Source organism: Ylistrum balloti, unplaced genomic scaffold (genome assembly GCF_031769215.1).
Source record: "Ylistrum balloti isolate Yb309-2 unplaced genomic scaffold, AGI_CSIRO_Ybal_v1 Utg369612, whole genome shotgun sequence".
NCBI classification, from domain to species: Eukaryota; Metazoa; Mollusca; class Bivalvia; order Pectinida; family Pectinidae; genus Ylistrum; species Ylistrum balloti.
The window spans coordinates 392,474-419,051 of NW_026781887.1; the positions used below are offsets into that span (position 1 = coordinate 392,474).

The window sequence follows — 26,578 nt, forward strand, 5'->3', positions numbered from 1 at the left end:
CAAGGCTGGCGGACTTACATGAGAAATAAGCGAAATATATGCAATATTACAGAATCGTAGATAATATAATTCTTCACCATATATTTTCACTCTGTAAATATGAGCTTAATGCTGACTGAACATTCTAGATTTTAACAGGAGGTTGCCGGCAACATATACTAATAATAACACATTGACTTGGACATTGATACTAAGAGTGAGAGGAACATAAAGGTGTTATTTACGTGAGAGTCACAAGGTTATAACCCGGATCATATCATATTTGTATCCCCTATCATAAAAGTATCCCGATATTTTTTCTGGCTACCATAAAAGTATCCCCCTTTAGTATTTGTATTCCCCCTTAATATCTTTTGTTTATTCACAACTTTCTGATAATGGATAAAGGAGTCCAGTCAGGAAATGGACCATACACTATATAGGTGTTTAGGAGACTGTTTAGTAATTAATTACACCTGGTCAAGCAGGTGACTGTTCAGTATTTAATTACACCTGGTCAAGCAGTATATTACATAACATGAGAATGGATGAGTATCCAGGTCAGGTATGGAGATTTTAATTCGCTACTCTCCGATGTGCATTGTCCAATATTTCTAACTTTACAATTTCAACGAATTGAAAGTTTGTATACAACACATAGTGATATGTCGCTATCTGAAGAGAGAAGTAATAAGTGGAAAACAGATCAATCTTATGATTACATATGTAGTATTGGTGATAATTTAATACAAAACGTTTCTGATGTGATTGACAATTGTATTGATCCAAATGAATTGAATGTTGATACCTGCAGTAATATATTATTAAATACTAAAAAATAACAATAATAATAAATAAATAAACGGTCGGTACCACAGGTACGTTGTAATCAGGCTGGATTCCGTAAAAACTATTCAACACTTGATAAAATTTTCATACTTACCTCTTTGATAAATTTAACAAATCTGTTGAAAAGTAAATTATACTGTGTGTTAATCGATTCCGAAAAAGCTTTCTATAAACTTTGGCGTACTGGATTATGGAATAAAATGTTAATTAATGGAATTACAGGGAAAATGTTTAAAATTCTTTATAATATGTACCAAGGCATTAAGTCTAATAGTTCTTTTAATGGTGAATTTTCAAGCTATTTCCCTTGTGAAAATGGTTTGAGATAAAGTGAAAATCTACCTCCATTTTTATTTAGTCTTTATCTGAACGATTTAGGGGAATACATGACTCAAAATAATATACATGGGTTAACTTGTAAAGTATGGGGATTTACAAACCTGAATATAATTGAACGTGTTCATTTAAAATTTTGTAAACTATTGCTTGGAGTGAAAAATAGTACTCCTAATTACATGGTATACGGGGAATTAGGTACATCTCCCCTAGACTTATCAGTAAAAACTAGAATAATATCATACTGGTCACGGTTAATCTGATGTAAAGAAACAAAATAGGGTTTTATTGTGTATAAGCATTGATACTATAATTACACTATTAAAAACAAGCCTGTTGAATATCTAAGTTTTGTTGAGAGTATTTTGAATACATATGGTTTTACCTATATATGGACCTCTCAATGTCCGTTAACATTTAATCCTAAGTGGTTTAAAAACACTGTGAAATAAAGACTTGTTCACCAATATTGATAAAAATGGAATAGTGATGTATACAATTCCTCAAAAGCTATATGTTATAGAATTTTCAAAACAAAATGTTATTTCGAATATTATTTGGATAATATAGATGAAAAAGATAGAATTACTCTGTAAAATTCGTACTACTAATCATAAGTGTGTTGTTGAAACCGGAAGACGGCACGGTATTGAGTATGAAGAAAGGAAATGTCCATATTGCGATCTAGGGGATATTGGTGATGAATTTCATTACCTCCTCCAATGTCCTTTTTTCTTTAATAGCAGCGTTTTATATATTGATAAACAATTCTGGTTCAGGCCTAACACTATCAAGTTGAATGTATTAATGAATATTACTGATGTTAAAACATTAAGGAAGCTGTGTACTTTTATAAGAATGATTAATACCACTATTTGTTCTCCCTAATGTGTTAGTCAACTGATCTCCCGAATTTACTAGTCTACCTATGGTACTTTACTAGACAATAGACATCACTTGTGTCATATTAAAAGCATTATTAACAAAATATATGTTGACTTGGAACACTACTCTGCTTGTAAATATTATTGTAAATATGTTTCTCTGTATAATTTATTATGTGGAAGAGAATAAAATTGAATTGAATTGGAGACATATTTACCTAGGTGTTTCCTTGACAGCAGGCAATTATATTTGTCGCCATCCATACTGAGTCCCAGTGTTTTATGCATATTTGTCATTTCCAGATTAGTTCACATCGTGTTAAATGTACATATGCATCATAGACTGCACTTGCAGCTACAATGCACAGTGTATAGCCTATTATTGAATCAAATTATATTTCACAGAGGCACTTCAAATGAAATGCTGTTCATGTTTGATGTAAGATGCATAAACAAAAAAATGACAATAGTTAAGATGACATAATGTTGTTTTAACACTGTAAGGACAGACATAGAGGCAGACAGAATATATTAAGAGTTGCAAAAACTGCCGAAATGAATTCAGGCATATACCTGAGAAAAGATTTATATCATCATTCGGTGTTTGATGCATTTACATCATCATGGATGCAGAAAGCTACCAATTTCGTGGTCTGTGGGTCTTCTTTGTTGATTTGCATTGTTTTAGTTTTCTTGTCCTCCTTGTCGACATGGATGTGTTGTGTCTTGTCTCTGTAGTGTCATCTTTTTTCTTATCTTCCTGTATTTCTTTATAGATTTTATGTTAACCTTACTTTTTTTCCTTCCAATCTGTAAACTCCTTTACCAACATTCTCTAAGATCTTGTAAGGACCAGTCCACCTACTTGCAATCTTGTCCCCTTTCCTATTTATCCGTTTCTCGTTCTTTAACAGGACAAGACCAACATCTAGCAGGGCTGGTTGTGGCAACCTGTCAAAAAAATCTTCAGCTCATCTTCTTTAATAACCCTGAACTGTCCTATCTTCGTATGACAGTAAAACAGTGTCCCATCTTCTAGTGCAAATGGTTTCGCTTACTTCCGAAAGTTGCCATTTGTACCTGTTGCCTGAAATGAACAGTTAAATGACATTAATATAGTAAAAGTGGTAGAGTAACGGTGGTAAAGTAACAGTAGCACAGTACCATTTATACAGTAACAGTTTTACAGTAACAGTAGTACAGTAACAGTAGTATAGTAACAGTAGTACAATAACAGAAGTACAGTAACAGTGGTATAGTAACAGCAGTACAGTACAGTAACAGTGGTACAGTAACAGTAGTACAGTAACAGTTGTACAATAACAGTAGTATAGTAACAGTTGTACAGTAACAGTTGTACAGTAACAGTTGTATAGTAACAGTAGTACAGTAACATCAGTAGAGTAACAATAGTACAGTAACAGTGGTATAGTAACAGTTGTACAGTAACAGTAGTACAAGACAGTAGTAAAGTAACAGTTGTACAGTAACAATGGTATAGTAACAGTAGTATAGTAACAATAGTACAGTAACAGTGGTACAGTAACAGTAGTATAGTAACAGTGGTACAGTAACAGTGGTATAGAAACAATAGTACAGTAACAGTAGTATAGTAACAGCAGTACAGTAACAGTGGTACAGTAACAGTGGTACAGTCACAGTGGTACATTGACAGTAGTATAGTAAGAGTGGTACAGTAACAGTGGTACAGTAACAGTAGTATAGTAACAGTGGTAGAGTAACAGTAGTACAGTAACAGTGGTACAGTAACAGTAGTACAGTTACAGTGGTACAGTAACAGTAGTACAGTAACAGTGGTACAGTTACAGTGGTACAGTAACACTAGTACAATAACAGTGGTACAGTAACAGTAGTACAGTAACAGTGGTACAGTGACAGTAGTACAGTTACAGTGGTACAGTAACACTAGTACAGTAACAGTGGCACAGTGACAGTGGTACAGTGACAGTGGTACAGTGACAGTAGTACAGTTACAGTGGTACAGTAACCATGGTACATTTACAACGGTATATAGGTATGGTTACAGTGATTTTAGAAACAGTGGTATAGTAAGAGTGATCATATATATCTCCCTTATTATGCATCAGATAATTGTCCCCTTAAATACCATTTTGATAGCCATCATAAATGTACCCCCACTCCCCAATATATCAGATAATTGTCCCCTAGATACTATTCTGATAGCCATCATAAATGTATCCCCATACCCTATTTACTTTTCTACCATACTACACTTTCATCCTTGCTATTAAGTAATATATGCACTTTCTCCTCGAATCACAGATTATGTTTCTGGTTTTAGAAATCAATCCCATGAAGTGCTGCCGAACAGCAACATTCATCGATACTCTTAATCTGTCTTCTTTTATTCCAAACTCCCATCCCCTGTCCCTGCAAGCATACCCATTCCGTGTATATTATTTTAACCTTTAAATCTTAAAGTATATAATTCCTGTACAGGTAAGTAATTACCTACAAGTAAACAACCTGCTATATCCTGATGATGATGATGATGATGATGATGATGGATTTTTCGTCTCCGTGAGTCGATTCTCTGGTGTAGGGTGCTCCCCTCATGGGTAGTTAAAGCCTGCTAATATTGGCTATAAAAACACAAGGGGGGATACAAATATTATAGGGAGGATACTTTTCTCATGGGGGAAAAAGTATACCCGGATACTTTTATGATGGGGAAAAAATATCCTGGTACTTTTATGATAGGGGATACAAATATGATATGACACCGGGTCATAACATGTTGTAACTGGTTCACGTGTCATAAACCTTTTACTGCTGAAAACCCGGTAATCAAATCATACTATTAGATCAGAAAAATAAAACTGCTACATTAACAGTCGTGGAAAGGAAACTTTTTACCATTATTTATTCCAATATTTTTACTGTGCTTACCATGTCATCTCACCATGAAAGTTTTGTTAAATATTAGTAAATTCAAGAAACACTCGATTGAGCTGTCATCCACAGTAAACACTAATTGGTAACAGATAGCAAGCTTTACCTTGTGGAACTGAAAATACTTTTTGTCCACAAGCGATGTACACTGAACTTCTATGAAACTGCACAATTCGACCGATAGGTGGCGTAACGTACAATAAACTTAGAGCTTTAACAATTAAATGTCTATATATATCGATATTGGGGTGTTTGTGACAATATTTGTAACAATATTTTTAACACACACAATAAACATGTATTGCTTATGAGACAGCTTGTTGTGGGAGTTGGTTTGTGCTTCGCTGCACCATCTAGTATAGACCAGGTAGTTAATCAAAATGAAATGGGCCAGTAGAAAGTCTAATGTTACCGTTTCTTTAACCAGTCGTTTGGGGGAATACTTTCGGCCCTAAGACACTGTATAAATGTTTTACTTAGGGTTTTAGTAGAATAGCCATACCGTGATTGAATGATTACGAGGTCAGTTTCGTTGTAATCCGCTTATGTGTACGGTAGACGAGTATACCTGATCAAGTACAGTTCTGTGTATGTTTGTAGTCGTGATCCGAATAGGATCAGTATATGGGCATTACTATCAACTTCTTCTTTATCAACTAGATGCCTTACGACTCATCGATGTACAACATTAAAGTCAGTCCAGACACATTATTACCAGCTGAGGATGAGCTCCATACTTAGATACACGTGTCACAGTCACATTATTACCAGCTGAGGATGAGCTCCATACTTAGATACACGTGTCACAGTGTAACCAGCTGATGATGAGCTCCATACTCAGATACACGTGTCACAGTCACATTATTACCAGCTGAGGATGAGCTCCATACTTAGATACACGTGTCACAGTGTAACCAGCTGATGATGAGCTCCATACTCAGATACACGTGTCACATTCATAGTGTAACCAGCTGAGGATGAGCTCAATACTTAGATACACGTGTCACAGTGTAACCAGCTGATGATGAGCTCCATACTTAGATACACGTGTCACAGTCACAGTGTAACCAGCTGATGATGAGCTCCATACTTAGATACACGTGTCACAGTGTAAACAGCTGAGGATGAGTTACATACTTAGATACACGTGTCACAGTGTAACCAGCTGAGGATGAGCTCCATACTTAGATACACGTGTCACCGTCAAAGTGTACCCAGCTGAGGATGAGCTCCATACTTAGATACACGTGTCACAGTCACAGTGTAACCAGCTGAGGATGAGCTCCATACTTAGATACACGTGTCACAGTGTAACCAGCTGAGGATGAGCTCCATACTTAGATATTCATGTCATAGTGTAACCAGCTGAGGATGAGCTCCATAATCAGATACACGTGTCACAGTCACATTGTAACCAACTGAGGATGAGCTCAATACTTAGATACACGTGTAACAGTCACATTGTAACCAGCTGGGAATGAGCTCCACACTTAGATACACGTGTCACAATGTAACGAGCTGAGGATGAGCTCCATACTTAGATACACGTGTCACAGTGTAACCAGCTGAGAATGAGCTCAATACTTAGATACACGTGTCACAGTCACAGTGTAACCAGCTGTAAATGCACGCACTCCATACTTAGATACACGTGTCACAGTGTAACCAGCTGAGGATGAGCTCCACACTTAGATACACGTGTTACAGTCACAGTGTAACCAGCTGAGGATGAGCTCCATACTTAGATACACGTGTCACAGTCACAGTGTAACCAGCTGAGGATGAGCTCCATACTTAGATACACGTGTCACAGTCACAATGTAACCAGCTGAAGATGAGCTCCATACTTAGATGCACGTGTCACATTGTAACCAGCTGAGGATGAGCTCCATACTTAGATACACGTGTCACCGTCAAAGTGTACCCAGCTGAGGATGAGCTCCATACTTAGATACACGTGTCACAGTCACAGTGTAACCAGCTGAGGATGCGCTCCATACTTATATACACGTGTCACAATGTAACCAGCTGAGGATGAGCTCCATACTTAGATACACATGTCACAGTGTAACCAGCTGAGGATGAGCTCCATACTTAGATATTCATGTCATAGTGTAACCAGCTGAGGATGAGCTCCATACTTAGATACACGTGTCACAGTCACCATGTAACCAGCTGAGGATGAGCTCAATACTTAGATACACGTGTAACAGTCACATTGTAACTAGCTGGGAATGAGCTCCACACTTAGATACACGTGTCACAATGTAACCAGCTGAGGATGACACTTAGATACACGTGTCACAGTGTAACCAGCTGAGAATGAGCTCAATACTTAGATACACGTGTCACAGTCACAGTGTAACCAGCTGTAAATGCACGCACTCCATACTTAGATACACGTGTCACAGTGTAACCAGCTGAGGATGAGCTCCACACTTAGATACACGTGTTACAGTCACAGTGTAACCAGCTGAGGATGAGCTCCATACTTAGATACACGTGTCACAGTCACAGTGTAACCAGCTGAGGATGAGCTCCATACTTAGATACACGTGTCACAGTCACAATGTAACCAGCTGAAGATGAGCTCCATACTTAGATGCACGTGTCACATTGTAAACAGCTGAGGATGAGCTCCATACTTAGATACACGTGTCACAGTCAGGAGACGTATCTGCTGTCAGGTTGGCCAAAATAAGAAGTAACTGTCAAAGGAGGAAGAATCCATTGGTGAAAATCAGCCATTCCATAAATCATTCTTGAAGGTATTGAAATACCATCCATGATTGATAAAGCGAAACGCACGAACACTTGTTTATATGCCCAATGATACGCTTTCATGTCCATGCAATGTCTTGGTAAGATACTGTAGTCACTAACTTTCATCTTTACATCATATAGATACATGTATAAGTAATTATTGAAAAGAAATACTTCTTCAGTAGATGACATTCTTTCATATTAGAGTCTATACCCATACCAGATTTTGACTCTAACAGATGAATATACAATAGTCACTTCCCGTTACACGAGTCTTCGTTTATTGACTTCTACAAGTACAATAAATTCAGATGTTACTTTGTCGTTTGTCGTATAGCGGTATTAAAAGCCTATTTCATATCTAAATTATTATCACTGTAGTAAAATAGTCTTGTCCAATGTGCTGGAGATGTTGAGATGGGTAATGGATGGGCTTACTTGCGAATTTCTAGTTGAAGATACATCGAGAACGGAGATTTTGAAATTTGCTAATATTTTTCTAAAAGTCAAACAAGTCAAATATTATTTCTGGGCTGTGATCGGTCGGCATTGAGAAAACAGATTATAAATACATAGTTGAACAGTAAGTTTGTCATTATAAATTTTGTAAAGAGTTGACAGCGACCATTTTGTTTAAGCTGGAAATCGATCGTAAACTTTACATATATTGATATTGCGACGAAAAAACCTTTCATTACAATAAAACATGGCTGCCCCTGAAATTATTGAATTGTGTGCGTACTATTATGACTACTGTCCATGGTCCCATCCCTGATGAATATTATGTCAGACGAAGAAAAAAACCCGTCAAAAACAAAATATTGTTGGAAATGAAGAAAGGGTGTGATGAGAGTAATTTCAGGGAATTCATATCGTTAAAGGCAGGAGAAGTGTGTTAGGAATTAAATGCAGTTTTGGTAAATAAACTATGTTGATAGTTCATCAAGGTAAGAAATATCTGTCTTACCAAAGTTAACTTGTATTTACTACAGAACCATAAGCTCTACTGACTAGACCTACACACATCTGTCCCCTATTCACTGACTAGACCTACGCCCATCTGTCCTCTGATCACTGACTAGACCTACACCCATCTGTCCCCTGATCACTGCCTAGACCTACAGCCATCTGTCCCCTGATCACTGACTAGACCTACAACCATCTGTCCCCTATTCACACCTACGCCCATCTGTCCTCTGATCACTGACTAGACCTACACCCATCTGTCCCCTGATCACTGCCTAGACCTACAGCCATCTGTCCCCTGAACACTGACTAGACCTACAGCCACCTGTCCCCTGATCACTGACTAGACCTACACCCATCTGTCCCCTGATCACTGCCTAGACCTACACCAATCTGTCCCCTGATCACTGACTAGACCTACGCCCATCTGTCCCCTGATCACTGACTAGACCTACAGCCATCTGTCCCCTGATCACTGACTAGACCTACGCCCATCTGTCCCCTGATCACTGACTAGACCTACACCCATCTGTCCCCTGATCACTGCCTAGACCTACAGCCATCTGTCCCCTGATCACTGACTAGACCTACAACCATCTGTCCCCTATTCACTGACTAGACCTACGCCCATCTGTCCTCTGATCACTGACTAGACCTACACCCATCTGTCCCCTGAACACTGACTAGACCTACAGCCATCTGTCTCCTGATCACTGACTAGACCTACACCATCTGTCCCCTGATCACTGCCTAGACCTACAGCCATCTGTCCCCTGATCACTGACTAGACCTACACCCATCTGTCCCCTGATCATTGACTAGACCTACACCCATCTGTCCCCTGATCACTGCCTAGACCTACACCAATCTGTCCCCTGATCACTGACTAGACCTACAGCCATCTGTCCCCTGATCACTGACTAGTCCTATACCCATCTGTCCCCTGATCACTGACTAGACCTACAGCCATCTGTCCCCTGATCACTGACTAGACCTAAACCCATCTGTCCCCTGATCACTGCCTAGACCTACGCCCATCTGTCCCCTGATCACTGACTAGACCTACACCATCTGTCCCCTGATCACTGCCTAGACCTACAGCCATCTGTCCCCTGATCACTGACTAGACCTACACCCATCTGTCCCCTGATCTGACTAGACCTACACCCATCTGTCCCCTGATCACTGCCTAGACCTACACCAATCTGTCCCCTGATCACTGACTAGATCACCTACACCCATCTGTCCCCTGATCACTGACTAGACCTACAGCCATCTGTCCCCTGATCACTGACTAGACCTAAACCCATCTGTCCCCTGATCACTGCCTAGACCTACACCAATCTGTCCCCTGATCACTGACTAGACCTACGCCCATCTGTCCCCTGATCACTGACTAGACCTACAGCCGTCTGTCCCCTGATTACTGCCTGGGCAAAAAGTTACAGCACACATCGTATTTATATAATGTGGGTGACATTTTCTGGAGGCTGTATCGTTTTATTTGTGTCCTGTAATGTTTGTGTGTGTTCTCTTGTCTGCCTATTTTTATTTCTACAGTGTATCGAAGAATGAAACATATCTGATTATTATCATTGTCTGTACGATGATTGTGTTATGGAATATATCAAATTAAAATACTGTATCAATTTTAGTTAATTAGCGTTGCCGTGTTTGATTACCTTTTTTCTACAAAAGTTCCAAAATAATCTTTTCAAAACAAACAGTACAGCAGAAATCTCAAATTTCGAATTGATCCCGCTAACTTTTTTATGACAAATACTTTCTGTTTACCTTTAGACTTTAAAAAACAAAAAGTGTGTTTGAGCTATTCACAACTGAAATATCACCCTATATCGAAGAAAGTATTTCGTAAATCCGTGGCACGTAAAATCTCAATAATTTTCATGATTGGTCATTTTAATTTTTTAGTATTATTTTTGTTGCGAAAATGATATTTCTTTTTCACTGTTCGACAAATTGGCTCTGGGCAGGCCGGTCGGCACAGGTAATTAACAAATTGAAGGCTTTCACGGCTCATTGAGCAGACACACAAGCTAACACCAGAATAACAGCCATTACCCTCTGTAATATAACCCTGGGCAAAATACCTGTTTCTGATTTTGACTCGGAGACCTATATGTCTCTTTTTGATCATGTTGGCCGGATTTAGGAAATTTGGAAATTACCATATGTAACACCTCCTTTCATAGTAAACTTGTAATTGGCCATTCATTATCGTGTAAATTCTGATAGGACAGATATGGATCGTGGGATAAAAAAGTTTGCAACCGGAGCGTGAAAGTTAACTGCCTAGTGGCATATATAGCAATTAGTACCTATGTCTAGGACACGGGTAAACTTAATGATGACGAGCTAAGTGGTACATGGACCATTTTGGGGTGGTGTTTACAAACGTCTGAAATATCAGCTGTGCACAGACGATGGCAATATTGTGAGAAAATAATTACTATGCGTTCACTACGCTATATACAAAGCCATGGTATATAAAGAATTGTCAATTTAGAAGATTTTACTGGAGTTACTCAATATCTTCCTACATATTCGTAAAGGTATAACACGGCGGTTGACACTAACTTTTTCAGCCAGGTATCCTCAAGGGACACCTGCTTTGAATTTTAGGGATCCCTTATGAAAAATAGGTGTCCCTGAATTTGAGAAGATGAAATAGTTTTTTACTGAAAATACATGACCTTCGTTTAGACTAATTGTGTGTTATCAAATTACAAATTATTAAAACATCAATTGTAGACATGAAGTATAAGTCAAAATAAGTTAGATTTTGGGAATATTTATACCTTCTACATATTTCTGTCTTGAAACGTATCCACTGGTTCTCTATCATCTCTATCTAACAGCCAGCTGATGCAAGTGGGACTGCACAGGATTTAAGCAGGTCTCTAATGTCATCCTCGTAATAATTTCCGGTTAAAACCAGTAAGAAAATAATGCCCAACAGTTTTAGTCTGTTAGTCAAATATCAATATTCCTGTGATTTAATGTTGATAACAATTTATTTGAATGATACATGTATAACTTCTAAAATTTTACAAGTTCTGAAGTATTATACATTATTAACTTTCATTTTGCAATTTTTCTCTTGGTAAGAATAATATGATATTTATTTTACCTAAATCACCATCAACAGGTTCTGGCCAGTTCACAAATGATATAAATGAACTGCCTTTAAACAGATGTAGATCACCAGCAAAACGTTTGTTAGTAACATACCAGTGGCCTCGTCACCGCATTTCAGCCAACGGAAGTCTTTTTTCCAGGACTCCTGGAAATTACGTTTTCTCCGTTCCTTTTCATAGATCCGCTGCTGATCTAACCGCTCCTCTTTGGTTTTAGTCTTTTTTGAAGGTGGTTCGCCTACTCCTTCAAGAAAGCGCCACATATTTATGATCTGTGAAAAATCCGAAAAACATGTGACATTTTACGGTTACAGCGTATCCCGGATCATTCGGATCGGAGTAATTTATCGTAACACCGTGTCATTCGGATGTACGTCGGCTCTCTTCGCTTGAAAATAGTTTCGATATAGTTACCGAATCGATGCGATTTATCGAAGCGGGTTACTAACAAGAACGATTTATGTTTACGTTTTCTCAGGTTTGAAATCACTGTGAATCATTTACGTTCTCCAAGTCAGAAATAAGGTCTCCCCACGGGACACCTGGCATATCAATTCTGGAGTCCCTGATAATTTTTTGGTGTCCTCGGGATCCCGGGACACCGTTAGTGTCGAACGCTGACTAATAGTATATGTATAAATGTCTGTGCAATTTACTATTAAAGTGAGATATGAAATAAATTTCAAATGAGAAGATGTTCTGTATAACATTGCACAGTGAAACCATTGTCATTACGGCCATCACCCAAGGATCACTTCGTCCGATTGTTATTGACACGGAACTGGTTATTCAAATTAGTTATAGAAACATGGATGTTGACAGAGACAATTAAAAACAAGACAGCAAACGGGCAACAAAGCAATTAGACGTGACTTGTACGTAATCACGTCCGTACACTTCCTCTCCCCCCTCATTCATTCATTCATTTCTTTAATTACAAGGATATAAAATTAATGCTGACTAACGGCTAGTTAAATGTAAGTAAAGAGGCTTTTTCGGCAAAAATACAACAGTCTTTTGCGAATTATGCAAGAAGAGAGTCAGCGTCCAGAAATAAGTCTGCTATGACAGCTGGTGGACTTCCAAGAATAGTGGCAATCTGAACCTCTTTGAAAAAAATGTCACGTAGATTTAATACTGTGGAACTACTGCAGTCTAAAATACAGTGGACAACTACATCGTCGACTAGTAGTTTGCACTGAGCACAAGATAGTTCGCAAATTGGAGGAACTCACCAAAGCTTTGCTACATTTTTATAAGTCTGGTAGAGATATGGAGAACATTTCGCAAGGTACCATAGAGGAGAGGGACTAACATCCCGCTGCAAATGTTTAAATCTGCAAAAATCACCACTGTTATTTAGACGTTACTCCAACCAAAGGAGTACGTGCTGATCAGAATGTTCTTTGTTAGGTGTTTTCATTGGCTTTTAGGCGGAAAGACACCAGTTTGCAAAAATTGGTACAAAAAATCTTGTAAATCATACCTGTGAAATAGATTCCACATATCTAGAATAATGTCAATTTTCTTGCCACGGAAGGCGAAATATACACGAAAAAGTCTCTGTAAGAACAACCTTTTAACTGCTAAACGAGTATCTATATCGCATAAAGTAGAGAAAAAACGGAGCTTTGATAGCTCAATACAAAGGCGAATAGATGTAAACCCAAGCATACTTAGGGCAATATCGGATCTAGTCCGGCGAGGAAAACCTTGAATCAGCTTTGCACATAATTGATGAACTGATTCAATGCGATTCCATTCAGTTTCTGATAGGGAAAGCCAAAGTTCACAGCCAAAAAGACTGATTTATACAACTTGGCACCTGTCAAGGGATTAATGCCGGTGCCAAACAAATTACAATGAAGCAGGGCAAAGCACTGTCCACGTAGCTTTTGCACAACTGCATCGACATCTGGACTGCCTGGTTTGAACTTGTTAATAAAAATACCAACATGTTTACAATTTGTAGATTCAACCACGGCTTCGCAACCGAGATTCCAATTACGATTAGCCTTTGAAAACACACTTTTACTTTCATTAAATACAATAACTGTTGATTTCTAAGCATTATAGAAAAATCTCCACTTACATCTATAGTTATAGCAGATGTCCATAAGATTGTCTAAGCCACGTTTACAAAGAGACAGCAGCGTTATATCGTCTGCTTGAGTTGGACATGTAACATTTACACCATACAAAGCTAGAGTATATTTTGAAGCATATAATTCATCAAGTAAACCATTAATGAAAACTGTATAGAGCCAGGGTGAAATAATGCTCCCTTGACGCGTAACTTGGCATATCTTGAACCAGTTAGAGATTAAACCTTGGTATAAAACTGCACTATACATATTGGAATATATCGAAACAATCACGTGAAGGTACTTTGACTTGAGACCTAAATTGTGAAGTTTGTAAAATAGGCCGTTATGCCAAACACAGTCAAATGCCTTGGCAGCGTCAAGAAAACAAGTAAAAAGTTTGTTGTTACGGTCGCAAGCATAAGAGACTGATTCATGAACTAAAAATGACGTCATTGTGCTACTAACATTTCTTTTAAACCCGTTTTGTAACGGATTAGGTACAAATAAATCCTGAGCTTAAAGCCTAAAAAGTAACAGTTTTTCAAAATAACTGGCAGTAAAGAGATAGCACGGTAACTATTTGGATCGTTTTTTGGTTTGTTATGACCTTTATACATTGTAGAGATAAGACCTTTAGTGAGGAGAGAAGGGATATATTGTAGCCTTACAAAAGCATTCAAAAGAACATGTAAACAATCGTACATAGTATCAGGAGCATAAAGTAGGTGCTCGTACACAATATGGTCGTAACCAGCTGCCTTACCACATGGTAAGCCTTTACAGACAGCTTTTATCTCAAATTTGGAGAATTCTTCACAAACATTATCGTTTATTTCATGATGGGACAAAATATTGGACACTGAGTTATTAACTCTTTTTTCAAAGGGAGTATCAAAGCTCGCAGATTCGGACTAAAATATTCACCCCAACGAAAGGCTAGGAGACCTGGATCTCTGACGGCGGTTCCACTAAAGTTCATATCCGTACCATTAGCGCCTTTTAACCAAAGACCAAAAGGACTTTTGATTAACGTCCGAGCACTTTTCGATTTCATCATTAAGATCTACAATATGGTCCTCAGAAATTTGGCGGTGTTCTTTCCTAAATAATCGTTAAGCATTTTTGTACTGACAAAAGGATATGTCGTTTGGGTTCCTAGGGCGGCCTTGAGAGGCCCATTCCTGGCGGAGTCGCCACATGGTGCGAAGGAGATCCTTCAGTTGATCATTCCAATATGGTCTTAGAAATTTATGGAATTTCTTTTTCGGCAACACCCTCTCTGAAGTTGTTTGAATGCATTGCACAATCTTGTTAGAGTAGTCATCAACAGCATCCTTAGTACACAGTCCTTGCACTTTCAACAAGGAATAGCTTGCTATACATCGATCAAGGCTGTCCCGATAAACATCAATATTCTTAGAATTTCCTGCCGGAATCCATTTATATGAGAGCCGTTGCAGAGAGGCACATGGTGCATCCTCGCGAACAGAAAGAGGAATAAAGAGCTCGCATAACAAGGGCCTGTGATTAGAGACATCAAGGAAGTCATTGTCCAAAATTGCACAGGTCTTTACAAGGTCAAGTTTCGAGGAATTGATAGTGACATGGTCTATCAGGGATGAAGAACCATTCTCAGAATGCACATACGAGTGAAGCGTACCAACGCATAGATCAGTCGTTGTCAACGCAACCACCTGATGTCTGTCCAAGAACCCTTGGAGCACTCGACCACGTGGGTTTTGATAGTTAGGAATACGAGGTCCACTGATACGGCCATTAAAGTCACCCATTAAAACCACGGAGCCCTCCAGCGAAAATGACGTGCAAAGGTCATCAAGTCTTGCAATGTAATCCGTAAACAATTGGGTGTAAGGAAAAATCAGATATAGCTAATGTTTCATTATCTTTATGAATACTTTGAAATAGATGTCTTTTCCTCGAAGAGCCAGTGCTCAGAAATACCGCAGATGTCTATGTGTTCATTATTTAAGGTATCGTATAGATGGGAAGCCGCCGACATAATGCCAGTAGCATTCCGTGACATTAGGCGAATGTTCATCGAGGTCGGAACAGAAAGGCACAGACAAAGAGCACGAACACAGGACTATTCATATTCATCAGAGACAGTTTGTGCATTTTCCAGGTGATCGTGGAACTGATGATTAGACAGCCATTTGCGACAGCGAATGCCTTTTGGCCAAAAGCTTGCGGACTTTGTCTTCGCGAAATCTGAAGTGATTATGTTGACGCGAGCCGACACAGAATATTTCCGTTTGCTCTTAAGCAGACGAACAAAAGGGACATGCCGAGATTCCAGATAAGATCTGATGTCATCAGCAGAACACTTATCGGAAGACATACCACTTAGGAAAAGACGGGTGGTTTTCCTCCGCGTGACCGCCACAAATCCACTAGAAGTAGCTGTGCGAGCGGCGACTTCATGTTGGTTTTGAATAGGTACATGTGATGTACGCATAACCTTTTGACCTTGATTTAAAGGAGAAACGGTGGGTGGAGCTTTCATATCATGAACCATGACCCTTACTTTATTGGGAGGATCAGGATTTCGAATCACGGCGGCCAGTAGAGAATCGGAAGCACTTGGAGAGTGTTGAGAGAGCTAAGCCGGGCTTTCCGGAGGACGCGAAGACTTCTCATCCATGGCTATATCTGTTTGAACAGGCAGCGATATCGGTTGGGCATCGGAAATAGCAGGCAGAACAGGACAAGAACAGAATGAATGTCTTTGTTTTGATAATGTCTATACATGTAAGTATCAACGTCAACATAGTATATACATTGTACACGGAATGTATAGAGAGATAAAATTATAGATAAACAAACGAAGAAAAAATAATAACCGAGACATTAAAATAAACTCCAGTGATTGTTGATATTCACATACTGAGAACTATGTTATGATTATAGCTTTGCCGCTATGTGGAAATGTCGTTTATATTTTATCATTCATTTCCTTATTTACATATGGAATCCTTTATTTCGAAGATATCAAATGTACTTTGATCAGAAAACAATATAACCGTTTAGTATATATCAAAAGCAGTCCGTCTTAATGACTCATCGATACATGTACACCTGTACAGCGATAGGCCTTGGAAAATCTATAAGATGACACAACTATTTATTTTATGCCAGAGGCATACATTTGGAGAATTTTTCATGATATTGCTATTATTTCACATTTAAGTTGTCAAAATAATCGTTTTGTTTAAAATTTAGTACATTATCAGTGAAATTAAACTGTAATTACAATATCAGTGAAATCAAACTGTAATTTACATTATCAGTGAAATTAAACTGTAATTTACATTATCAGTGAAATTAAACTGTAATTACATTATCAGTGAAATTAAACTGTAATTTACATTATCAGTGAAACTAAACTGTAATTTACATTATCAGTGAAATTAAACTGTAATTTACATTATCAGTGAAATTAAAGTGTAATTACATTATCAGTAAAATTAAACTGTAATTTACATTATCAGTGAAATTAAACAGTAATTTACATTTCCCGTGAAATTAAACTGTAATTACATTATCAGTGAAATTAAACTGTAATTTACATTATCAGTGAAATCAAACTGTAATTTACATTATCAGTGAAATTAAACTGTAATTTACATTATCAGTGAAATTAAACTGGAATTACATTATCAGTGAAATTAAACTGTAATTTACATTATCAGTGAAATTAAACTGGTAATTTACATTATCAGTGAAACTGAACTGTAATTTACATTATCAGTGAAATTAAACTGTAATTTACATTATCAGTGAAACTAAATTGTAATTTACATTATCAGTGAAATTAAACTGTAATTTACATTATCAGTGAAATTAAACTGTAATTTACATTATCAGTTGTAAAAACTGTAATTTACATTATTGTAATTTACATTATCAGTGAAATTAAACTGTAATTTACATTATCAGTGAAATTAAACTGTAATTATATTATCAGTGAAATTAAACTGTAATTTACATTATCAGTGAAACTAAACTGTAATTTACATTATCAGTGAAATTAAACTGTAATTTACATTATCAGTTAAGTAAAAACTGTAATTTACATTATCAATGTAGTAGTTCCCTGCCACGACAGAAGTATAATATTTGTTCCCTGTCATGTCATATGTAAGATCTTTGTTCCCTGTCATGTCAAATGTATGATCTTTGTTCCCTGTCATGACAGATGTATGATCTTTGTTCCCTGCTATGACAGATGTATGATCTTTGTTCCTTGCTATGACAGATGTATGATCTTTGTTCCCTGCTATGACAGATGTATGACCTTTGTTCCTTGCTATGACAGATGTATGATATGTGTTCCCTGCTACGACAGATGTTTGATGTTTATTCCCTGTCATGACAGATGTATGACCTTTGTTCCCTGCTATGACAGATGTATGATCTTTGTTCCCTGCTATGACAGATGTATGATCTTTGTTCCCTGCTATGACAGATGTATGATCTTTGTTCCCTGCTATGACAGATGTATGATCTTTGTTCCCTGTCATGACAGATGTATGACCTTTGTTAGATGTATGATCTTTGTTCCCTGTCATGACAGATGTATGTTCTTTGTTCCCTGTCATGACAGATGTATGATGTTTGTTCCCTGTCATGACAGATGTATGACCTTTGTTCCCCGCTATGACAGATGTATGATCATTGTTCCCTGCTATGACAGATGTATGACCTTTGTTCCCTGTCATGACAGATGTATGATCTTTGTTCTCTGCTATGACAGACGTATGACCATTGTTCCCTGCTATGACAGACGTATGATCTTTGTTGCCTGCTATGACAGACGTATGACCTTTGTTCCCTGCTATGACAGATGTATGATCTTTGTTCCTTGTCATGTCAGATGTATGATCTTTGTTCCCTGCTATGACAGATGTATGACCATTGTTCCCTGCTATGCCAGGAGTATCTTTTATGTGATATGGACCCGTTGGTACCGACGGGAATTGTAACGTGCAGGTTGTTTCGTATCGTTTTCAATAAATCAATTGATATACATCCCATCGACAACAGCGTTATGAAATTGTAATCCAATTTTTTAAAATATATGTGTATATAACCAAATTTATATCTTAAAATCAATATTTTCAAATTCAACATAAAAAACTTACGTTATAAAAGTATTTTATACATACTAAAGGAACTCTCCCCTGTCCTTCACCTCTCACGTATCTCGCGATCGATATACTAACTCTTTACGTGTATATATACACGTCCTCTTCCTACTTGTATTTACTATTCTAAGGTCCGATTTCTGGCGGTCGAATGTCATGCAAATAACTAGAAGAAAAATCGAAATAATCTTGGTGTATATAAACAGCCATTGGGACAGATCGAAACAGGTAATCACCAGAACTGTGTTTTCATATTTCGTCGTTTTTAAGCCTAACATGTTTTGTTTATATTGCAATAGTAACAAAGAATTAACTTTATTTTTGTGTGTTATTGAAACATAATACAAACAACAGAAACATTTTATTTTATTCAGAGAACACTCCGGTTTTGTTTTATGGTTCAATAGCATGAACTTATTTACAACCATCCTTATAACTCAATAATAGACTGCGATATTTTTGACAATAATAATGGATATTTTTCTTTGGTTATTTCTTACATTCGTCAATTTTGCCAATCAAGCCAACTTTCTACAAGAGTTGTCTTTCCTTAACTCTCACAATACACCTCTGTAAACGGCTTACGGACGACCAATACTTGACCTCGCGGTCAGAGTCAAAGTTCGACGTCATGCAAACTATAAGGCGTCCCTGACAACACCAACGGATGTCAGCGATCAGCGTAACAAAGTACCACTTGCCTTTTTGAGATGTTATGTGCTGATATCGTAATCAAATACACATCAGTTATCACTGATATCAATTTATGAACATGTATCTAGGAAGCTGAAAACTGTAAACAAGACGGTTTGTGAATGTCTACTAAAATTTAATCTTCCGCGATATAATCCATCACGTTTATAACTAAACGAACAGATGAAGTCAATTTCCACAAAAACAAACGCTAAGCCTCAAAATAATAATACCAATAATAATACAGAAAAATAATGAATTACTTTATTGTTTGACACAAAGAATCTCAAATGGCGTGAGCTGTTTACAGAGGTGTTATTGGGGTACCGCAATGCACTCTGGGAGAGAATTCAATCAAACATGAATTAGATGGGTTTACGTGAATGAACTGGCAAATGAAAATGCTTATTTCATAGAGGATTAGATTATCATAATGTTTATACGATCCATTGTAAACATGCTCAGTATCCAGAACTGTTATACAATAACCAGAATTGATAAAAGGAACCGTCGTAGATGTTATTCCATCATCCCCTTCATTTGGGGGGACAGTTAGCATTTTGCAGCTTACCTTTAAATATCTATCTGCAAAACATTATGCTCAAAAATGAACAGCTGCAGAACGGTTCCCATTGCCACCCCTCATCCATAACCAGTGTTTCTATCTAACAGCTTAGAGAATATTTGAATGAGTTAAAGCGGCTATTACCTTAGATTACAACATCGGAAAATGGAGAATTCGGCTTATGAATAATAAAGATATCCATAATAAAGCGTTACACGCGCATATAACGTCATATTTGTTGTTTTTGTACATATTTTCGGCGTCGGAACATTGTTTATCTTGACTATTGCTCACGCTCGGTTTATTACGAAGAAAGCCGAATGAGTCACATGGCTTGTCACGTGACGAAGCATTTACATCCGCTGCAAAGAAAAAATGGATTACGAGGTAAACAAACGCACATGTCTTATGTATGACACTCGTGTTTGCGCCTTTCTGCTAATTCTTGTTTGCAGTAAATGATTATATATTGTTATAATATATAATTTTTAACAATCAATCATAGTAATCCGTTTTGTTTTGACTTTGTCGTGAATTACCTATGTCAATCGCTGGCGCTAAACTAGTGGGCCCCAAAGGGGGTAATTACAATCGGAAAAGAAAAAAACTCATTGTGCAGGAATGCACAGGAATTGATACTCTGTCTGTGCACATTAATATGTATTGTTTACCATTTAACATGTGTCTATGTGTTTATTATGAAGGTTATGCTTATCACCACGGTCGTTATTCTCACAGTAACACCAGGTATGAATTAGATCAGGACCGCAAGGTTTACATTCTATATTTTTTAGATATCAATAAAAATGGTTGCAGTGACTTTTAATTTTAGTAATAAACAGAAAGTCTATTGGAAAATAGAACGTTTTATATCTTTTTCTCGTAGAGTTTTTTAACATTACAGTCGCTTTAAGTACATTAATGTAGTTGTAAGATTTGAGATTTATTTTAACTTTACAAAACAATAATGAATTTCGTAATGATTATTCCAATTGTAAAATTATTATGCGAGATAGAGGGCAATATTTCATGCAATTTACATAATTAGAATAAAAATAGATATTTTTTCCTTTCCAGTTCCGTGAAAACCACCGGGATATATAATTATCATGATGATGAACTGCCACGACATGCGACGGAGTCTGATCCCGACAGGAGGATTTAGGCGTATGATACTTCTTGTACTGGTCCTTCTTACTTGCTTAATTGGCTACTACCAGGAATTTAACGTGAAAATTCGTGACGTTACTAAGTATGCAAATCCTAAAATTATATCAACTGGGAACAACAAGCCTGAGTTTGTACTTGGAATGTTAACACCACATATGAATACTAAGTACAGAGATGGACAACGGTCAACATGGATATCTACTATACAACAATTAGATTCAGAGCTCCCCTTTAGAATAACCTACAAGTTTCTTATCGATCGACCAACAAATGATACCATACTGGAAAACAAAAAGTACAACGATATTGTTTTTCTGAATGCAACAAGTGAAGGAAGAGGGGTGAAATTCGGAGAGAAACTGTTTTTGTGGTTTAAGTACATATATGAAAACTTTCCAGATGCTGTACTCGGAGCCAAAGTAGATGATGACACATTTTTATGTGTTCCGCAAATTTTTACTAGACTAGATGCTCTCAAATCATCAACATTGTATTATGGATGGTCACATGGTTCTGGCAACAAAGTAGATACAAGAACACGTATAGATGAAATGTTCGTTGTTTTAGGACAAAATTTGATAAAAAGAATTGCAAAGCGTAAATATTGCACAGGACCCAAATGCGACCCCAAAATAGATTTAATTGATACTAACTATGGCGGTACGTCTTTAGGGTCTTGGCTATCTATATATAATGATATAGATTATCGACGTGATAACGATAGAATCCTTCATAGGGGCCGTGGTAAGGAAGCACAGATACTGAAATACATCAAGCCGGATTTCTGTTCTAAATTTGTTCTCAATCATAAATCCTCGGTGGAAATCATGAAAAAACTTCATGAATACAACAAACACCAAGTGACAATTTTGCCACATGGTAAATTTATTGGTGCCGTGACCGGGTCGCTGTTTTCGGGGGATGTTGTAAGGAAACTTTTGCCGCATCCGTCATTTAAGCGATACAGATCTTTAGCAACCTTGGACAAGATGCCATCGTGTAGTAAATGGGCTGTTGTCTTTACCATTTCCCCTCCTTCAAAAGCTGTGAAAAACATGACATCACTGTCAGACTGGTGTTTAGTGATAGTGGCCGACACAAGCACGCCACCAGAGAGTACATATGTTACAAAACTTGAGTCGGCTGCAAAAAGGGTCAAATATCTTTCGGTGGAAGAACAAAGCTTCCTATACCCTTTATTATCGGATATCATACCATTTAACCACTTCGGGCGAAAGAATATCGGGTATATGTATGCCATCCATCACAAGGCGAAGTTTATCTGGGATTTTGATGATGATAATGATGGAACGGTTGATTTAGACGATTTTAAAACAGATGTTCATTTTCCTTACGTCACAATTTGCAAAGGTGAACAGGACACACTTGTTAACCCATATCCTTATTTCGGAGTGGCAGAAACCTACACCTGGCCTAGAGGTTTCCCACTACAGGACATAAAGAACAAAACAACAATACCTAAACTATGTAACTCAACTGATGCCGTTAACCTCGGAATAATACAATCGTTAGCAAATGATCAACCGGACATAGATGCTGTTTATAGGATGACGCGCGACGCTCCTTTCAATTTTCAGGCAACAAGAAAATCCCATCGGCCGTTTGTTTTACCAGGAAATTCATTTGCCCCAGTCAATTCACAGGCAACATTGTGGTTAGGCCCTGCATTTCCTTATTTAGCACTACCAATCAGTATAAATGGGCGTGTCAGTGACATTTGGAGGGGATACATAGCACAGTATTTTCTTCACAGAAAAGACATTCGCTTAGCATTTTCTCCACCTTACGTGATTCAGGACAGAAACGTTCATAATGTTTTAAGAGATTTCAACGCTGAATTATCTTTGTACCAGAAAAGTAAACAATTAGTGAGTTTTCTTTCGTCGGAGAAAGCAAACAGTAGACCAAACATTGTGCAAATGTATGAAAAATTGTATACGAGAAACTATTTAGAAAAGCTAGATGTTCAATTCGCTGAGGCATGGGTCAAGACGTTAAATAGCATCAGCAAATCACGCTAGATAATCGTGTGAATTCCGTTGTTGTTTAAAGGAAACAAGTGCAATACTTCATCACCTATCATTGTGCTGGCACACGAATACACACCCTAATAACACCATCACGCACATCACCACACACACACTCACCATCAAACATCCACCCTCACACATCCTCACACACACCCTCCCTCAACCAGCATACACACGCGCAAACACTAACCATGACACACACACCCATCCTCACACACCCACACATTCTCTTCTACCCACACACCTTCACACACCCACCACTACCGGATTACCTAGCAAAGTGAGGTACTCTTTCTTGACTGCTTTTTTCATATGCGTTGAGAGGACTCCAAGTTAGATAAGAAGGATACATTTGATTTTTCACCCAGTTATCCAACTATAAGTATTTGTATCACCGCAGATGACTTCAGCTTTAACAATCAGACACTTTACATGCTTTGATAGGTAAATTTGCGTATCGTTTAAAAATGACCTCGGTTTGTATGTTTATAACTGGTGGTTATCAATGAACCGTTACTTCAACGGAAACAATTAGACACCTACATTGTTTCCTTTAAATTGTAATATATTGACAAAGCTTAAAAATAAACATTAATTTAATAACAATGAAGACATCAATTACATTATTTTCATTACATTTATGTAACGCCAGATTTATAATCAAACAACGAATTAAAAGACAAAGATATTCTGGAATGCCAGTAAAACCGATAAGCTGCCTTGTTAGTATTCTATTTAATGCTGAATCAGTAGAATAGATGAGAAAAATGTAGCTCACATGTACATATATATCCACATAAAATACATTGCTTCATTTGAATTATGACAATACTGATATATATGATATATAAAATATGTATTAAGAAATAAAAATAACTATATGTTGTATTGGAACATGTAAATGTTAACACTAAATCAATTAAATATATTTAAATATATATTGAATTTATTTCTTCTTATTTCTTTTATAATTCAAAGAAGGAACAAATCTTTTTTAAAAAGCTAGTTTTTCTATGAAATGTACGTTTATAAGCAACTTATCTTTTTAGTTATAGTTTAATATAGTTTATGTATACAAAAATATTCATGGTAGATTTTTACAGACTGAACGGCTTGGAATAACTCCTCATCTCAGCTTACATGTTATATATAAAAGAACTTCAACAGTATGCTAAAGTATCAGTTTCACAATCAACATGGCAGGAGTTATGCTACATGTAGACAAAATACTGATATTCACTACTGACGAGAACCTAGTACATCTATGCTCTGCCGAGATCGTCTACTGCGATGGAACCTTTTATACAGCTCCACAAATGTTTGACAGTATCTTCACCATCCATGCTTTTGTTGGTACTGTCATGTTTCCGCTTGCGCATTCATTACTGCTGAAGAGAGATACTAACACCTACAACAGATTATTCACGCTTCTGAAAGGCATTGCCATTAGATCCAACCTGAACTTCTCACCGAGCACAGTTAGCCTTGATTTCGAATGTGCTTCCCGTAATGCCGTCACTCAGACATTTCCAGCAGCAGAACTCAATGGATACTTATTCCACTGCACAAAAGCCATCTAGAAAAAGACGCAAGAATATGGACTTGAGATTGACTGCAAGAACCTTTCCCAAGTCCAAAAACCGTGCAGTAGCTTTGCCACTTATTCCACTACACCAAGTTGAAGATTACTGGCTACATACCCTAGAAGATGCCCACAGAGAGAAGACTGCCTGAAACTCACAGATTACGTCACAGAGACACGGATTGAAGGGTGATATCCACAACCAACATGGAACCACTTTCTAACCGAAGGACCCAGAACCAATAACCACTTAGAAGGATTGCACAATAAACTAAAGAAGAGAGTAAAGATAGCACATCCCAATATCTACAAGATCATCGAGGAGTTCTGAAACTCAGTGACTAGTTATACAGTGTTGTGACATTTATAGTGCTTAATTTGAATCATGTTAGGACTGTTTCTTATATGTAACAAAATGAGTTGTTTAATGGTAACTTTGGAATGGTGTGTATCGCAGAGAGCAGCGTCTTAGTTTAAAGTACATCAGGTCAAAAGTCAGTCAATGCTTGACCGAGGTAAAAATCCCGTGAGTGATAGGTAGTGATGCACGCCTGATAACGGGCGGGGTGTGTACCCCATTGTTGAAGCACCGTGGCAGAATATCGCAGTATGATTGATCAGGACAGATAGATGCTCTCATTTGTATGTCTCGCGCTCTCGAACATATAGGTAAGTAAACAAGATAAGCTATGTACAAGGTAGATCAAAAGGGTGTGGAATTGATAACAGGTACTCCTAGACGCACGTGTCCTTTTAATTATATGCACAACGGGCGTGATGATAGGAAAGTTGTAAAACTTAAGTATAGGGGATATTAGGGATTGCGAGAGAGTCGGAGGGAGAGTTGACGCCGGGACACTGAGCAGAGAGGAGAGCGGGGCAATGTATGGGCCCGAGTTAGAGAGCGGGAGAAACATCTAGGATGGTTATGTACTATGACTTTTAACAAACAATGAACAACCAGTCTAGTGTTATCAAATGCATTTGTGTGGTCACTATACGCTACTATGTTACATATATCATATTGAAGCAGAGAACCTTTTGAACATTAGTACTTGATTTAAATGATTGATATGATAAGATTTATAGTGCTTAACTGTAATATTTTGTTGCATGAAATGTATACTTGTCTATATCAATTTATATTATTTATCTATAATGTTTATTATCTTTGTATTGATGACATTGCAAGAAGAATACTAGTATATAGCTAAATAAACACTAGATTAATTACTTGACTTCCTTAATTTGTATATACAATGTTCCTACCTGGTTTTGGCACTAAGGCCAAATGGGAATAATTTTTTACCATGAAATTGACAGCTAAGGCGAAATGGGAGTTAGCCGTATGACAACACTGAACCAGACAAGCGAGGTACATAAAACATAACTCACT

General features: G+C 37.4%; 1 protein-coding gene across 1 annotated transcript; it reads left to right on the forward strand.

Annotated features, from left to right (window-relative positions):
* The first annotated feature begins 21,509 nt into the window (after positions 1–21,509).
* On the forward strand, positions 21,510–23,591 carry LOC132547214 (uncharacterized). Its single transcript, XM_060210982.1, has one exon. It carries the CDS (start codon positions 21,510–21,512, stop codon positions 23,589–23,591), a length of 2,082 nt encoding a protein of 693 aa, XP_060066965.1.
* The last annotated feature ends 2,987 nt before the right edge of the window (positions 23,592–26,578 follow it).

Excerpts from the sequence above, each read along its gene's own strand:
- LOC132547214 (XM_060210982.1), top strand. The coding sequence starts at position 21,510 with ATGCGACGGAGTCTGATCCCGACAGGAGGATTTAGGCGTATGATACTT.